This window comes from Pygocentrus nattereri, chromosome 3 (assembly GCF_015220715.1).
Source record: "Pygocentrus nattereri isolate fPygNat1 chromosome 3, fPygNat1.pri, whole genome shotgun sequence".
Lineage (NCBI taxonomy): Eukaryota > Metazoa > Chordata > Actinopteri > Characiformes > Serrasalmidae > Pygocentrus > Pygocentrus nattereri.
Genome location: NC_051213.1, coordinates 36,905,512 through 36,920,840, shown reverse-complemented (window position 1 = coordinate 36,920,840; position 15,329 = coordinate 36,905,512). Strand labels below are relative to the sequence as shown.

The following is a 15,329-nucleotide window of genomic DNA, read 5'->3' as shown; positions in this document are numbered from 1 at the left end:
TTACTACGTCTTCCAACTGCTGCTATAGTGTGACCAAATTCACCCTGCCATTTCAGAGTAAAAACGTGAAAGGCACTCTCTAGAGGCGTTGCTTGCTTTGTCCATTATGGTCTACCGTAGAAACATGGTGGCACAACGTAGCAGCCTCAGAAGAAGACCTGTGTTGATTTGGAGGGCTCATTCTAAGCAAATGAAAACACAATAATTCGTAGTTACAATTAATTATACACTGATGAAAACATGGTTTTATATACTACATTCCATTTCTGCTAATAGATTCCCCAAAAATTCAGGATGCTATCAAGCTGGGAGAGTGAAGGCTAAAATACTTCTGAAATCCTTTTAATTAAAAATCTCAACACACTTGAAAGATAACACTAACTGACAGTTCTGTTACTAACTGACGCCCACTTTGGCTAGCATCTCGCTGAGTGATGGAGGGACAATTCCCAGTCAATGTGAGGTCCTGACCACCATGATGTTCTGTTGGTATGACCTGCAAGTCAATCCTGATGCAGAAGGTAGGATATTATAGCCAGTCCTGGCAGTGGGGGTGAGGCTAGCAGGAAGCTCTGGCCTTTGCACATTCCTCCACAGAAAATGCTGAGTAAGAAGACTTCCAATTCATGTGGTTTCTCTTAGTCCGGTGTTTTCCCACCCTGGCCTTGAAGCACCACCAAGAACACACTGATTTTGCAGTTTCTGTGGGCATATACATTTCATGGGTAACAGGCCATTCCAGCATAGTATATTTATACTTGCATTACACAAAATGTATTGGACTATAAGCTGCATTTCTTCTTATAGAAATAGCCAAAGCCAGACATCAGAGCTAGTAGTAGACATTTGTGGCCAGGACCTCACATTGACTGGGTTTGTGCTTGAAAATTGTAAACGATGGAGCAGTTTGAAAAAATGTCTCACCTAAGGAAACAATAAGTGAACAAGAGGAATGTGAGTCTGCAATTCATCTGGTTTGTTCTAGGTTCAGAACTGTAAAATGAAAATCCATAATAAAATAAAAGAACAAGAAGTTGTTTTGATAAACTAGTCAAAATATTATGCTTACCAGATTAGTGCCATTGGGTCGGCAGTGAATCCGTTGGTCATACCTAATGTCTCTTACCCCTCTCACTTTCAGCTGTCAGTACACTTCCACTCCATGCCAAAAGGAATCCATCACTGGCTACTTGAAAACATCACCCCGTGCTGCTCGGCTGTTTATGTTCATTTTTAATAAATATTTGTACTTGCGCTTCTTTTGATTCTGACTGATCCCTTTCTCCACATTTTGTTTAACTAGGCTTTGCATGCAGTAACCTTTGCTTACATTTGCTTACATCAAATTCCTTTCTGATATAATCATGCCTGAATGAAGCAGCTGAATGAAGCAGCTCTTACATTCTGGTGAATTTAGTCTTTTCCCTACGCCACAGCCAACTGCAATGATATTCAAGAACGTGTCCATGAGTTACATGCTTTATACAGAGGGCACTTCCAATGCATGCTATTCATGCATAAATTATTAGCAAAACCCGCAGGTTGCAACCTGAAAGGTGGACTGCTAAATTTAGGGTCAAGAAAAGTATGTCACCCTAGATGCATGACCTTTTTAGAGGAGACAAGACAGCAACCCCACAGGGAATGCTGCCAGTCTCTGGTGATGAGAGTGAGTTGGATGTTGCAGGTAGGGAAAAGACACTTTTAACAGGATTCTGTTATTGATGAATGTCATAAAAGCTGTTTTGCAGAAGTGCATGCTAATGTAATATTTTCTTTGACAAGATTCAATTCAAATCAAGTAGTTTGTTGATTTTCTAAGGGAAAACAAGGTAATACATCCTCTACAGAGAATACAAATATGGAATTTTCCATAAATTTTAGTGTACAATTTCCATTTATTTGCTCAGTTTAATATGCTTTGTACAGGCCATGTGTTCCCTGTAGAGAAGGTGCTAATTTATTTTCACTTAGAAAATTAAAAACTGTAATTTGCCAAAGGCGCAAAAGCTTTTCTATACATACATTTATAGATAGATAGACAGACAGACAGACAGATTGATTAAACTCCTGAGCTTTGCAGCATAGATTACATAACTGTTACATGAATAATTTTAAGTCATATTAAATCATGTTTTTTTCCTCTAGTGCTAGAATTCCGCTGTTTAGTCCATTTTTTTCTGATTCCTGTTCTGTTGTCTTATTCCAGTTTAGTGACGCATGTTAAGGTAAGTAGGGTGAAGGGAACCTGTACGTAGCTCTCTATGTAGACAGCAGTGATGCTCGCTCATTGTCCACTTGTGTCCATATTTATAATATGGCCTGTGTTCCTGTTCAAGGTGGGACGACAGTCCAGAGGCAACGTTTCCCGTGCTTAAAGGGCACCCTAAAAAAAGAAAGGCAGAATGTTCTATGGCACACAGACCAGGGTACTCCCTCTGAATGACATGGAGAGACTGGACAGGACTCTGTTTCGCCTGGAACAAGGTATGTCCAGCCTTAACAGTGGATTTCTATATTATTGAGACAGTTATTTTAAGTGGATGTTTGCTTTAAAGGAAATGCTGGTTGCTGCTATGGACAGCTTGATTTGCAGCAGATCATGCCACTAAGCCACTAAGTTTTGCTTACACTACTCAGTCTATCTGAGTCTTACTGAAACACAAGCCTCTTACACTGGAGGTGATTTATGTGTCACATATTTTGTGTTACCTCAGCGTATCTTGTAAGGACCAAAATATCACATACATACATAATTAGCAGACGAGCTACTGTGGGTTTTCTTTGCGCTTTGTGTCCTGCTCCAAAGTCTGACTGTGCAGTTGGTGCGGTCCAGCACTGACCAACCTGTGTTAAGCCCTTTAACCACAGTCATAGTAATCAGTTATTAATATTAAGACTTATTGTCCAATACCTATTTGGATTACTTCTATGAATATAATATGTACAGTATGTAGTTTAAGTGAAGAACTGAAGTGTAGGCTCACATATAGATCTTTGCAGTTAAACCTCTTAAAGTGCATGTGTATTATAAAATTATTGATCTTAAGCATCTACTATGAAACCAGTGATATGTAGATTTCCACTGATTTATCAGAAATATACATCATCCAAAAGTTGAAGTGTAAACAAAGTCATTCAGAGTGATTTAATTTGAAATTGTAGAGACGGTTACTTGACTGACTTTACCATCAGTGAACCTACATGTTTTTAATTGTAAGGGTGATAATAAATAATAATAAAATAGTGGTAATAGTGGTGATTTGAAAAAATATGATTTAGGTAAACTGTAGTAAAACAGTCTCAGGAATCAGGCGACATGTAACCATTTTGTTTAATAGCTTTCAGTGATATAGTTTTTAGAGTTATTAAAAACTTCAGACATCTGGTTCCTATTCTGTTTCTCTAGAACAGAGCATTTTAGATTAAATCACCCTGAATGACTTTGTTTACAACTTAAACTTTTTATTATGCTGAAATTTAGAAAAATCAGTGGAATCCCTCAGAATTCACATTTTCAAGTGTTGTCATGTTTACGTTCCCTCGCTACAAAAAATAAAAAATTCAACCACTGGAAATCCATGTGGTGTCAATTGATCAATAGGCTAAATACAAACAAGCTAGCACCTTTGACTTCAAACAAAATCATAAAGAGGACAGCGATTCTCTTTTTTCAGCACATTATGGACACCAGCAACAAGGGTTTTTTTCAGCCTTTTATCCAGAAGAAATAAATCGAGTTGTGTAGTATCTCTCCATTGTAATGATCATTTGAAGACAATTACCACTGTTATAATAAATTCAGCTTCCTATTAATAACATTAGCTCTCTTGTTTCTTTCTGCATTCAGAAGCCAGTAAAAAAAATCATTGCAAAAAGCCTATCCTCAAAAATTCACTCCAGTGCAGCTGTAGTTAGAAATGCTGCCTTATATCTACATTAATTTGGTATTTTATCAAGTACATCTAGATGTGTGGTTATAGACTGTAGTTCTTCTGTTGCTTTGCAATTCATTAGCCACCATCAACCCCCATTTGTTATTCAAAAGGACCCCCATAGGACCACCAAAGACATACATAAGTGTTCCTAATATACTAACAAAGTGTAATGTTAGATTTGTGATTTGAATTGTCACAAAAAGAAGTACTCATATCTAAGGACAAGAAAGAGACTCCTAAAGAAGGCCTGTTTCTCATCTTCATGCATTTCTTTCACATGCTGTTTTGAACAGGCTTTGAGCTCCAGTTCCGTCTGGGGCCGACCCTGCAGGGGAAGCGCGTTCGTGTCCACACCAACTACCCAGCAAGGGGGAAAAAGTTCAACAGCCAGGAGTTCCGTGTACTTGAGTGGATCAACCCCACAGGCAGGGAGGATGACTCGGACAAGTACTGCAAACTGGACCTTGAGATCTCTGGCTCCTATCAGTACTACTTCGGCTGTGGGTGAGTGGACGAGCTGTTTGGTTCCTTGTTTCAAATCACTTTGCATTTTTCTTTCACTTTCATCAGTTTACTAAAGGTTTTAGTGTATAAAGCTGACTGTAACATTGTGTGACATTCTTGTGTATGATGTTGAGAGTCTCTGGAAGGTTTTATCTCTCATTCACACTGGTTCATTTTGACTGTCATTATTCTGGAACAGGATAAATACCAGTGATGATGTTCGTTAGGTGTACTGTGGCCTTTACATTGATCTTTATGTTACGATGCCTGAAACTCCCACATGACTGTAAAACGTCCCTGTCTGCCCCAACTTTACTGTCAGGGATGAAGAAAAGACTGGTGGGGGCTACATTGTGGTGGATCCTGTGCTACGTGTGGGCCATGAGAGGAACATACTGCCTCTGGACAGCGTCACCATTCAGACTTATCTGTCCAAGTGCCTGGGACCACTGGATGAATGGCTAGACCGATTTAGAGTAGCCAAGAAAACTGGTGAGAGTCTGAAGAGCACACAAAGCGTGATAGTGGTCCTAAATGCACCAATAGAGCTTAATATTGATACTGGGACAAAACTGATACAAAAAAACTATTAATGTTGGTCCTGCAGCTGCTGGTAACACTGTCCAGCAATTAAAACAAATAAAGATTTGCTTTCCACTTTTCTACATTTAATGTTACTTGATGATTCAGTTCATAGAATGTGTATATAAACTCTCTTAGTTGAATCTTAGTTAAATCTCTTAGTTATTATAGTGTTTTACTTTATTGCACCTGTAAAGATTTCCATTGTTTAACAGCATTTGTTGTCCTGTTACAACGAATCTGCTCTTTTCACTCAGGTTACAATATGATCCACCTGACGCCATTGCAGAAGTTAGGAGAGTCACGTTCCAGCTATTCCATTGCTGACCAGCTGGAGCTGAACCCAGAATTTTCCCCTCCGGGGAAGAACTATACATGGACAGATGTAGGGAACCTGATTGAAAAGATCAGGAAAGAGTGGAATATGCTTTGCATCACTGACGTTGTGTACAACCACACAGGTACGATTTTGTTTAGGCTGTTTCTCTTACATTTAAAGAATTTTTTGCAGCCACTCTTATCCAGAGCAACTCCATGATATTGCCCCTTTAATCCCAGAGCTCAGGCTTTGAGAAACAGTGCTTTACTTTACTCTTCTCCAGAAAGCAACAAACCCATGACCTTTTTGGTTAATAGTTGAAGTCTGAGCTCTCTGCTGAAAAAAAAAAGTACAAGCTGAAACCAAAACATGGCCTGCGTGGAGTGAGAGTGGAGTGTTGCAGCAGCAGCTGTCTCGGTTGCATCACGCTCCTACTTTCTGGAGCTCTGTATCACTGACTGTTCGTCTGAAGGTCAACACTGTCAGTTTGTCGTTGAAAAATGGCCCAAACTGTTTGATCTGTTCACCAGGCTGGTGATCTGATGGTCAGTATTCCACATCAGCTCGGCCAGCACAGGAGCGCACTGCTCATGCCTGCGTGACAATGGTATGCTCTTTTGACATTTTGCTGATACAGCAGGGAGCTAAAAGTAGAGTCCAGCATTATCCCTGACATTACCGTGTTTCATCTGTCCCCTCAGTGTGCTCAGAGGATGTCCACACTCTATTCAGTGTGAGCTTATAGAATACTTTCCTAACTGATCTTGTTTTGAATGAAGGTCACATCTGTATGGTGTCTTTTTAGATGCTAAAATACTTTACATGTAATGGGGGCTCATCTCAAAACAGCAATACATGATTGGGCTGACCACCTGTCACACTCAATTACAGAGGTCACTAGTAGGTGGACCGTGGTCCGAGATCTTTACCCAGACGCTGTCCTATGCAAACCTGGACCTATGACCGATAAACTATGGAGAATTATTTCATTTTGACTGGGTGATCCTATTTTAAACGGCATAGATTTTCTGGTCATTATGGTAGCACTTTAGCAGCCGGGAAACTCACAGACCAATCGGATGTGTTTTAAATATCATATGTGATGCTACTCAGCCAGTCAGATCTGTGCATTTCGATGAGCACTGAGACTCACGTGAGTGACACACACACAGGGGAGGGACAAGGCAAGACAGAGCAGTCAGAGAAGAAAGTGAGCCAGATTAGTTCATGTCGTGCTCAAAAAAGAGAAAACTGACAATAAATATTGTTGAAATATTACTGAATTGTACTTTATTTGATTTGACATTCAGTTGCTGACTACATAAAATGTTGATATAACTGCTAGGCTACTTCTGTGAACAGTATATGGCACTAAATCATGATTATGATGTTCTGGACCTTTGCTTGAGGAAATTTTCTTTAACTGGACCTTACTGAATTTAATGAAAGACCTCTGCTCTATTAGCTCTTATGTGTTGTTTCTTCTTCTTCTGTTTTATTACCTGTCACGATTGGCCCCTCCCAGTCCTGTCCATGTGCTTTGTTTTGGTTTTCAGTCCTGCCCTCTTTCCACCTGTTTCTTCTTCTTCAGTTTTATTACCTGTCACGATTGGCCCCTCCCAGTCCTGTCCATGTGCTTTGTTTTGGTTTTCAATCCTGCCCTCTTTCCACCTGTCCCTCGTTTACCCTCATGTATTCAAGCCCTGTGTTTTCCTCTGTCTGGTTGCTGGTCTTTGTTTGAGATGTTTGATGTGCTGTTTGGATTGTTTGAAGATTCTAGTTTGATGTTCTGTGTTTTGTTTCATTATGTCTGTCCATCCTGCTCTTCATGTTGGATATATGAACCTGGACTGTATCGACCATGACCCGCGATTTGCCCTCAATAAAAGTCGCTCATCTCAGCATATGCGTCCGCCTCCTCGCTCCCCGTTACATTACCAAAGTGGTTAAAAAATAACATTTTATAAGGAAAACAAGAAAAAACATAAGGAGCTGTGTAAAAGTACATGTTCTCTCACTGGCTGAGGGCTCGGGGTTAAGGCATCTTTCTTGGGCCAAACCAAATGTCCTTGTGGGACATTTTTAAGTTCAAGCACATGTTGACCCACGTCCTGTTGCCCACCCCGGTTTATGCACACAACTTGTACATTCGTCTTTTATATGTGTGTAATCTTTTATGTAATTCTCCAAAGTGTTGCATCTGTGGCTACTCACATTCTCTTCTAGCAAACAAGTGAAAGTTGTGGCCCATATAACAGGAGATTATTAGCATTAATTTATTAAAAACAATTCATTTTGAGATATGCAAGCATAGATGCTAACATCGGCCTTGATAGAAGAGTGAATTAGACTTCCTGTATCTTTAATGCTAGCTTTATATTTGTTGGCTTTCCCCACTCTGAAACACCCAATTAGCCAATTATGAAGCTCATGACAGGCATCACAGCTGGTTAACAATATAGGTCAACTGTGTTAGAATGTAAGGGGGCTCCAGGAAAGGAATAATGCTGCTAGTTTGAACCATACCTTCAACATTGTAGTGGTAGTAGGAGACTGTATGTCTGTAGGAGGGTAGAGAGCTCTGAGAGTTGGGCTTCTGAGCAGCTTCTGCTTTATGCTAGAAGGCCGGACTGCCCTTTATGAACAGAGGTAGGTCTGAGGACAGGACTGAGAAAACCTCATCATAGTGAACAGAAGGTAGAGATAAAACTGTATAGGACATTCGATTTAAAGGAGGATGAGCTTCAGGCATGGCCATCCTCTAAATTTTAGCTTGGTTTTCTATCACTATCTTACTATGAGGAGTTTATCTAGCTAAAAATCTAAAATAGAAAAGATGGGCTATATTCAGCCAACAAGCCATTTACCTGAAACTATGTTGCATGGGTCATGAATTGTCAGTCCTGTTGCTGCTCTTTGTCTCAAGAGCAGTTTACTGGCAAACCCAAAACTGTAAAACCTGTTCTCCAGATTTTTTCCTTTAGAAAATTTGTTGAACATTTAAAGGCACAGATTAGCAGGACTTTGATCATTGTAAATGAAGGACAGCCACTTGTTACTAGTGCTGCCTTTATGTACTGACAACCAATAACCAATAACCAGTAACCTCCTACTGTTATTCTGTTCTTGCTGACAAAACTTGGGAGCAGCTTTTGAGCATATTCATATGTTTGTGGCACGGAACACATATAGCTGCTTTTAGGGAATTGCTCTTCTTCTTCTTCTTCTTTCGGCTGCTCCCTTTAGGGGTCGCCACAGCGGATCATCTGCCTTCATCTTGCCCTATCCACTGCCTCCTCTACTTTTACACCAACCATCTCCATGTCCACCTTCACTACATCCATAAACCTTCTCTGAGGTCTACCTCTTCTCCTTCTACCCGGCAGCTCCATCTCCAACATTCTTTGACCAATATATCCACTATTCCTCCTCAACACATGTCCAAACCATCTCAACCTGGCCTCTCTGGCTTTATCTCCAAGGGAATTGCTCTTGTAAAATAAAAATAATAATAGCAATAAAAAAGCAATCCACTGGAACTGTGATGCTGCTGAACATATTCTTACTTTGTGCTATCTTAGTGTAAGGTTTACTTGACTTGAACTTGCATTACTTTACCAGTTCCAAGATTTTGTGTATATGCAAAGAAATGATTGCATCCTCTTTTGACCTCAGAAAGCTGACTATAATGTTGTAATTTCAAAACGATGTGCAATACAAATATGCATGTACAGTGAAGCTAAGGTAAAGGCATTGGCTTTCAAACCACTGAGTGAGGTGTCAAAGAGTGATCAGAAGGTCAAATGACTCCATGTATCCTGAAATCCTATCCACACCAAAGCTTAAAGGAGATCCTCTGTCTAGATCTATAAATGGCACATGAATGTAACTTAGGCTAAATATGTGCAAGAAGACAGGTCTAAACATCTCAAGTTCATGGTGATTGATCATGTCATGTGAGGCTGTGGGCTAAAGTCCTGAGCTAAAATGACAAGAATGTCAATGTTTAATTCAGTTTATTTGAAGCTTAGATAAAATTGAGCCTGATAAATTTATGGATGGGGAGCTTACATTGTACATCTATCTGCTGTGTACTTTAACGTTAAATGCTAACGAGCGGAGATAACTAGCTAGCTAGCCTACCTACCTACCTAGCGTTAGACCACTTGGTGATGATGCAGCTGCTCAGGATGCTCTTCACAGTGCCCCTGTAAAACATGGTGAGGATGATTGGAAGGGGGAGATGAGCCTTCTTCAGTCTCTGCAGGAAGTAGTGGCGATGCTGGGCCTTCTTGGCTATGGAGTTGGTGTTGAGGGACCAGGTGAGGTTCTCTGTGATGTGGACACCGAGGAACTTGGTACTCCTGTCAATTTCCACAGCAGAGCCAGTGATGTTCAGTTGGGGGTGGTCACCTCGCAATCTTCAGAAGATAACAACCATCTCCTTAGTTTTGTCTACATTCAGAGACAGGTTGTTGGTTCCGCAACAGTCCATTAGACGCTGGAGACTTCTTTGGCACAGGGATGATGATGGTGGACTTGAAGCATGTTGGAACGACTGCAGCGCTCAGAGAGATGTTGAATACAGCCAGCTGTTCAGCACATTCTCTGAGCACTTTGACCGGTAAGCTGTTGTGGGTTGAGTCTGTGTAGAGTTCTCCGCACATCAGCTGTGGACAGACACAGTACCTGTTCACTTGGAGGGGGAGTGGTTTTCCTCGCCATTGTGCCTTTCTGTGCTTCAGATTGAGCATACAACTTATTTAGCACATCTGGAAGGGAGTCATCACTGTCACAAGCAGGTGAAAGTGACTTGTAGTTGGTGATGGCCTGGATGCCCTGCCACATGCTCCATGTGTCAGCTGTGTTTTGAAAATGATCATGGATTTTCTTTGTGTAGGCATGCTTAGCCTCTTTGATGGCCCGGGAAAGCTTGGCTCTTGCCACCCTGAGGCTTGCTTTGTCTCTTGACTTGAAAGCCTTGTCACAGGTTCTCAGCAGCATGTGCACCTCTGCAGTCATCCATGGCTTCTGGTTGGGGTGAGTTGTGACGAGTTTGGAGACAGTAACATCATCAATGCACTTGCTGATGTAGCCAGTCACTGATTCTGTGTACTCCTTCAGGTTGGTGGAGTCACCAGAGATTGCTGCTTCTCTGAACTTCTCCCAGTCAGTGTGCTCAAAACAGTCATGAAGAGCAGAGATAGCTCTTGGTGGCCAGGTTCTCACTTGCTTTTGGTCTGGTTTGGCATGTCCGACAACATTAGCTAGCTACGTAGTTTACACGATAACTTGAGGTTAGAAAAAACACTTCAGTTACTGCGCTTGACACTGGTTAGCATGGTTAGTTATCTTAACTTGCTAAAGGAATGAAGTTAAGCTTGGTAGCTAGGTTAGCTAAATAAACCTAAATTCAAATTAAGCTTGGTTAACTAGATAGCTAGCATTATCTGAAAATTTGCAGGTTTACCCAAAGAGTTCTAGCTAATGATATTTACTGAATTACAGCAAATAAACAAATTAACATACACGTGAATAGAGTGAATAGCAAATGGCCTGTATGGACTTTTAAAGTTTGCTGGAATAGTGTATATCAGGTTCATTTTTGGGACTCAGATGAGCATTCCTAATCGCTTTCACAGAATTCATGATTTTATATTGCTTTCATATTTTCGTTTATCAGCATTACATGATCATCATAAAACCCGGCTCTGATACAACCACTGGGAATCTTTGTGAGGTCATTTCTGACTGCTAGCCTAGCTACTGATCTATAGGCTAATACATATAACATTTGCACAACAAGAAGTGATTCTGTCTGTTTCAGCACAAAATAGATTCCAGTTTTTTATGCTTTCAGCCAGAGAATTGAAGCTAAAGTTTGTCATATTCACAGATTAACATATAATAACACTGCACAATGAAATGCTTACTGTGCACTACCTTCCAGATTACAGTACATATGTTATATAAAAACCTAGAATTTAAATATTATATGGATAAATACTAACTTCGAAAACATACATGTTACTATGTACAGTATGTGTGCATGCTAACAGATCCTAACAGACATGAATACTAAAAATACTATTATTATTATTATTATTAAGTTTCAACACAGCTCACCGCCAAAATCCACCATGAACCAGTTGAAGTTTTTCAAAAGTTCCTCCCACCTTGAATCAGCAGAAGGGTATTTTCCTAACCTTTAAACTGGACAACTACAACCCGTAGGATGTGGTTAAGCATATTTGCAGTAGATGTAGTGATGGTTATTATTATATTTTTGGTCAGCATGTCTGCAGTCAAACATAGACCTGCGCAGTGCTGACCCATATCTTTTTATTACCTCATTCCATTCATGTTGTGTTCATTGTTTTTCTAAACAGCAGCTAACAGCAAGTGGCTAAGACTTCATCCAGAGTGTGGCTACAACCTGGTGAACTCTCCTCATCTGAAGCCCGCCTGGATACTGGACAGAGCCCTTTGGCATTTTAGCTGTGATGTCGCAGGGGGCAAATACAGTGACAGCGGCCTGACGCCCCTTATTGAGAATGAGAAGCAGCTTAAGGTGAGGGTTGCCTGGGCCCCTTCTCATTGCATACATGCTCAGAATTGCACAAAATCACTGTCCCAGTTGATTGACCATTTGCCTGATAATAGAGCTGAGGTGGATTTAGTGATTGTGGTCCTTTAGGCAAAAAACAGGAGTGGAGCCCCTGGGTGCACATTTTTAAAAGAGTGGGCTCCTGAGTTCATTTTGATTATGTACTTTTTTTTCTGGGCATTTTTCAGCTAAGTAATTTTATCATGCAAAATTTGCTTGCTATTTTGTCAGATAATTTAGCTTGTTTTAAGAAATAAAGCTTGAAACCTGTAAAATTTTCTAATATAGTGAAAGTATTTGGTATAGAGTAATGCAGAAATAAAGCAGTGACCAGAGAGATTAAACAGTAAAATTATGTGTGGTTTGCTGAGCCTGTGCAGTTCTGACTGAAAAAAACAAAGCTAGCTTTGAGAGTGTAGTGGCAAACTTACTGGTTTCCTCTCTAACTTGCATAACTTTATTTGATTATCTGAACACCTAAAAGAACCACCTCTCCATAATGTAGATCATCACTTAATATCCATGTTCATGTCAATCTGTCATTATGCAGTTGTGTCATCATGTATCAACATTGAATAGTCCATTATAACTATGAGGGTGGCATAGATTTAAAATTACTGAAAATAACCAATACAGAACACTAAAAAAACTATATAGCTGTGTGTATACACACACACACACACACACACACACACACACATACATATATATATATATATATATATATATATACACACACACACACACACACACACACACACACACACACACACACACACACACTATATTCCAGCATGGTACCGTCATAGGATGTCACCTGTGCAACAAGTACAGTCATGAAATTTCCTCATCGCATCAATATTGGTGGTTGGTTAGTGTAGTGGTTAACACCTCTGCCTTCTACACTGTAGACTAGGGTTCAATTTACTACCAGCGCAAACACCCTACACTATACCGATAAGACTCCTTGGGCAAGACTCCTAACACCACCTTGGCCTCCCTGTGTAAAATTATCAAATTGTTAGTCGCTGGATAAGAGCATCAGCCAAATGCTGTAAATGTAAATATTCCCCAATTAACTATCAGTGGTATTATAACAAAGTGAAAACGATTGGGAACGACAGCAACTCAGCCATAAAGTGGTAGGCCATGTAAAATGACAGTGCGGGGTCAGCAGATACTGAGGCGCATAGTGTGCAGAGTGTCTATTTCTGCCTACACTATCACTACAGACCCCCAAACTTCATGTGGCTTTCAGATTAGCTCAAGAACAGCATAGAGAGATTCATGGAATGGGTTTCCCTGGCCAATGCTTCAGCAGATAAAGAGATTTTGGACAATTTCATGCTCTCAAGTTTGGAGACGGCCCCTTCCTGTTCCAACATGAGTGTGCACCAGTGCACAAAGCAAGGTCCACAAAGACACGGAAGAGCGCATTTGGTGTGGAAGAACTTGACTGGCTTGCACAGAGTCCTGACCTCAACCTGAAAGAACACCTTTGAGATGAATTAGAGCGGAGACTGTGCGCCAGGACTTCTTGTCCAACATCAATGTCTGACCTCACAAATGCGCTTCTGGAAGAATGGTCAAAAATTCCCATAAACACACTCCTAAACCTTGTGTAAAGCCTTCCCAGAAGAGTTGAAGCTGTTATAGCTGCAAAGGGTGGCCTGACATCATATTAAATCCTATGGATTAAGAATTGGATGTTACTCAAGTTCATATGCGTGTGAAGCCAGACAAGTGAAATCTTTTTGAAATATAGTGTGTGTAAATAATATAGCTAAATGAAACAGCTCACACCATATAATGTGATGTTGTTAGCTGTGTATTGTATACCTGTGGTGTGGTTAAGTGATTGAGATGCGTGAATCTGAAACTGACGACAAACCAAATAGATTCCTGATTCACTGGCCTTTGATTTCATTCAAAAACGATACTTGTAAATTAGGAATGTTTTGAATCAATAAGTTACAAGGCAGTTCGATTCATGAATAATCTTTAATATAAATTTTTCAGTGCTGTTTCGAGGGTTTCAGTTGTTTCACCACTTTGGTTGGGTTTTATATGCTCATGAACTGGTGAGCAGTATGAAAACTGAATTACAGTTTCTGTCTCCAGACTCTTCGAGAACTCCTGCTAAAGGATGTTTTTTCTCCACTGAAACTGTGGGAGTTCCTCCAGGTCAACGTAGACAAAGTGGTAGAGCAGTTCAAGAAGATGCTGCAGGCTGGTGAGATTTCTGATCATTGTGCTGCAATGTCACTGACATAAGCACACATTATAATACATAGTACTGTATTGTGTTGGTGTGGTGTAGGTGGCAAACCAGAGGGGCCAGAAGTGAAGGGGAAACATAAGCTGAAGATCATACAGGATCTACAATACAAACGCTTTGGAAACACCGTGGACATGAAGATGGCACTGGAGATGTTTGGCAGATTCACGTGAGTTATCTATCCTTAGACATGCCTGGTCTGCTGGTCTTGGTCAGTGGTCAGAAGGGACTGCGATTGGCCATATTCCCAGAGCATGAGGTATTGGGTAGGCTGTCTCTGAAGGTGATATATGCATTATAAGTGTTGACTCTGCCTGCCAGTATTAAGTCAGACAATAATTAGGGGAAGTGATAACAATTTTAATAGTAGCCTGCCTTAATGCCTGGTGTTATGCTTGTGCAGGATAGAGGCTGCTCCTGGTAGGATATTTTTGGATATTGGAACACTCTCAACCTAGCACGGACACTGACTACTGGCGATACACTCGCACCAGACACAGTAACATACCACTATCTATACCACATACCATACCACAAATAAAATGTTGTCTGCAGTGGCCCTGTGGTAATGCAAGCCTAAAGTGAGCAAATAGGCTGATTAGCTATTTTACTTCCTAGCTGTCGATACTCAGTAGTTCCCAACTGATAACACACACATATCATGCTCAAATATTCAATTAATTAGCAAACATCAAATAAGCAAATATTACTCACTACTGTCCACTAAAGGTGTTTACAATCATCAAATAAACAAGGATTACTCCACACTGCCCTGCAGATAAAAACACAAAAAAATCACCTACATTGAATTATGAATTGTTAAATATTTTTATGCGTTATTGTTTTGTCTAAGAAACTACTAAAATGGCATTGGAGCACCCGTAAACCTCCACACTTAATAAGAATGCAAAGATTTTAAAACAATAATTAAGGACATGTGCAATTATCCAAATCAAGATTGTCTAAATTTGTTATAGACTAATGATTGATGAGACCAGATTGAAGCAGAGCAAAAACAAAAATAAGCTTCCATTGTAATATTTATAATCAAAAAGATAGTCTTAAAGTCACTTAAGCATCACTCGATTTCACTCACTCAGA

General features: G+C 40.2%; 1 protein-coding gene across 2 annotated transcripts in view; it reads left to right on the top strand.

The window, feature by feature from the left end:
* Positions 1-2,405: 2,405 nt before the first annotated feature.
* LOC108429167 (glycogen debranching enzyme-like) overlaps positions 2,406-15,329 on the top strand; it is a 37,425-nt gene continuing 24,501 nt past the window's right edge. For both annotated transcript variants that reach the window (XM_037536787.1, XM_017700715.2), the window contains exons 1-7: positions 2,406-2,487; positions 4,232-4,442; positions 4,765-4,934; positions 5,282-5,485; positions 11,733-11,914; positions 14,072-14,183; positions 14,271-14,397. In XM_037536787.1, the coding sequence (XP_037392684.1) occupies positions 2,406-2,487; positions 4,232-4,442; positions 4,765-4,934; positions 5,282-5,485; positions 11,733-11,914; positions 14,072-14,183; positions 14,271-14,397 (1,088 nt within the window). The remainder of the gene's footprint in view (positions 2,488-4,231; positions 4,443-4,764; positions 4,935-5,281; positions 5,486-11,732; positions 11,915-14,071; positions 14,184-14,270; positions 14,398-15,329) is intronic.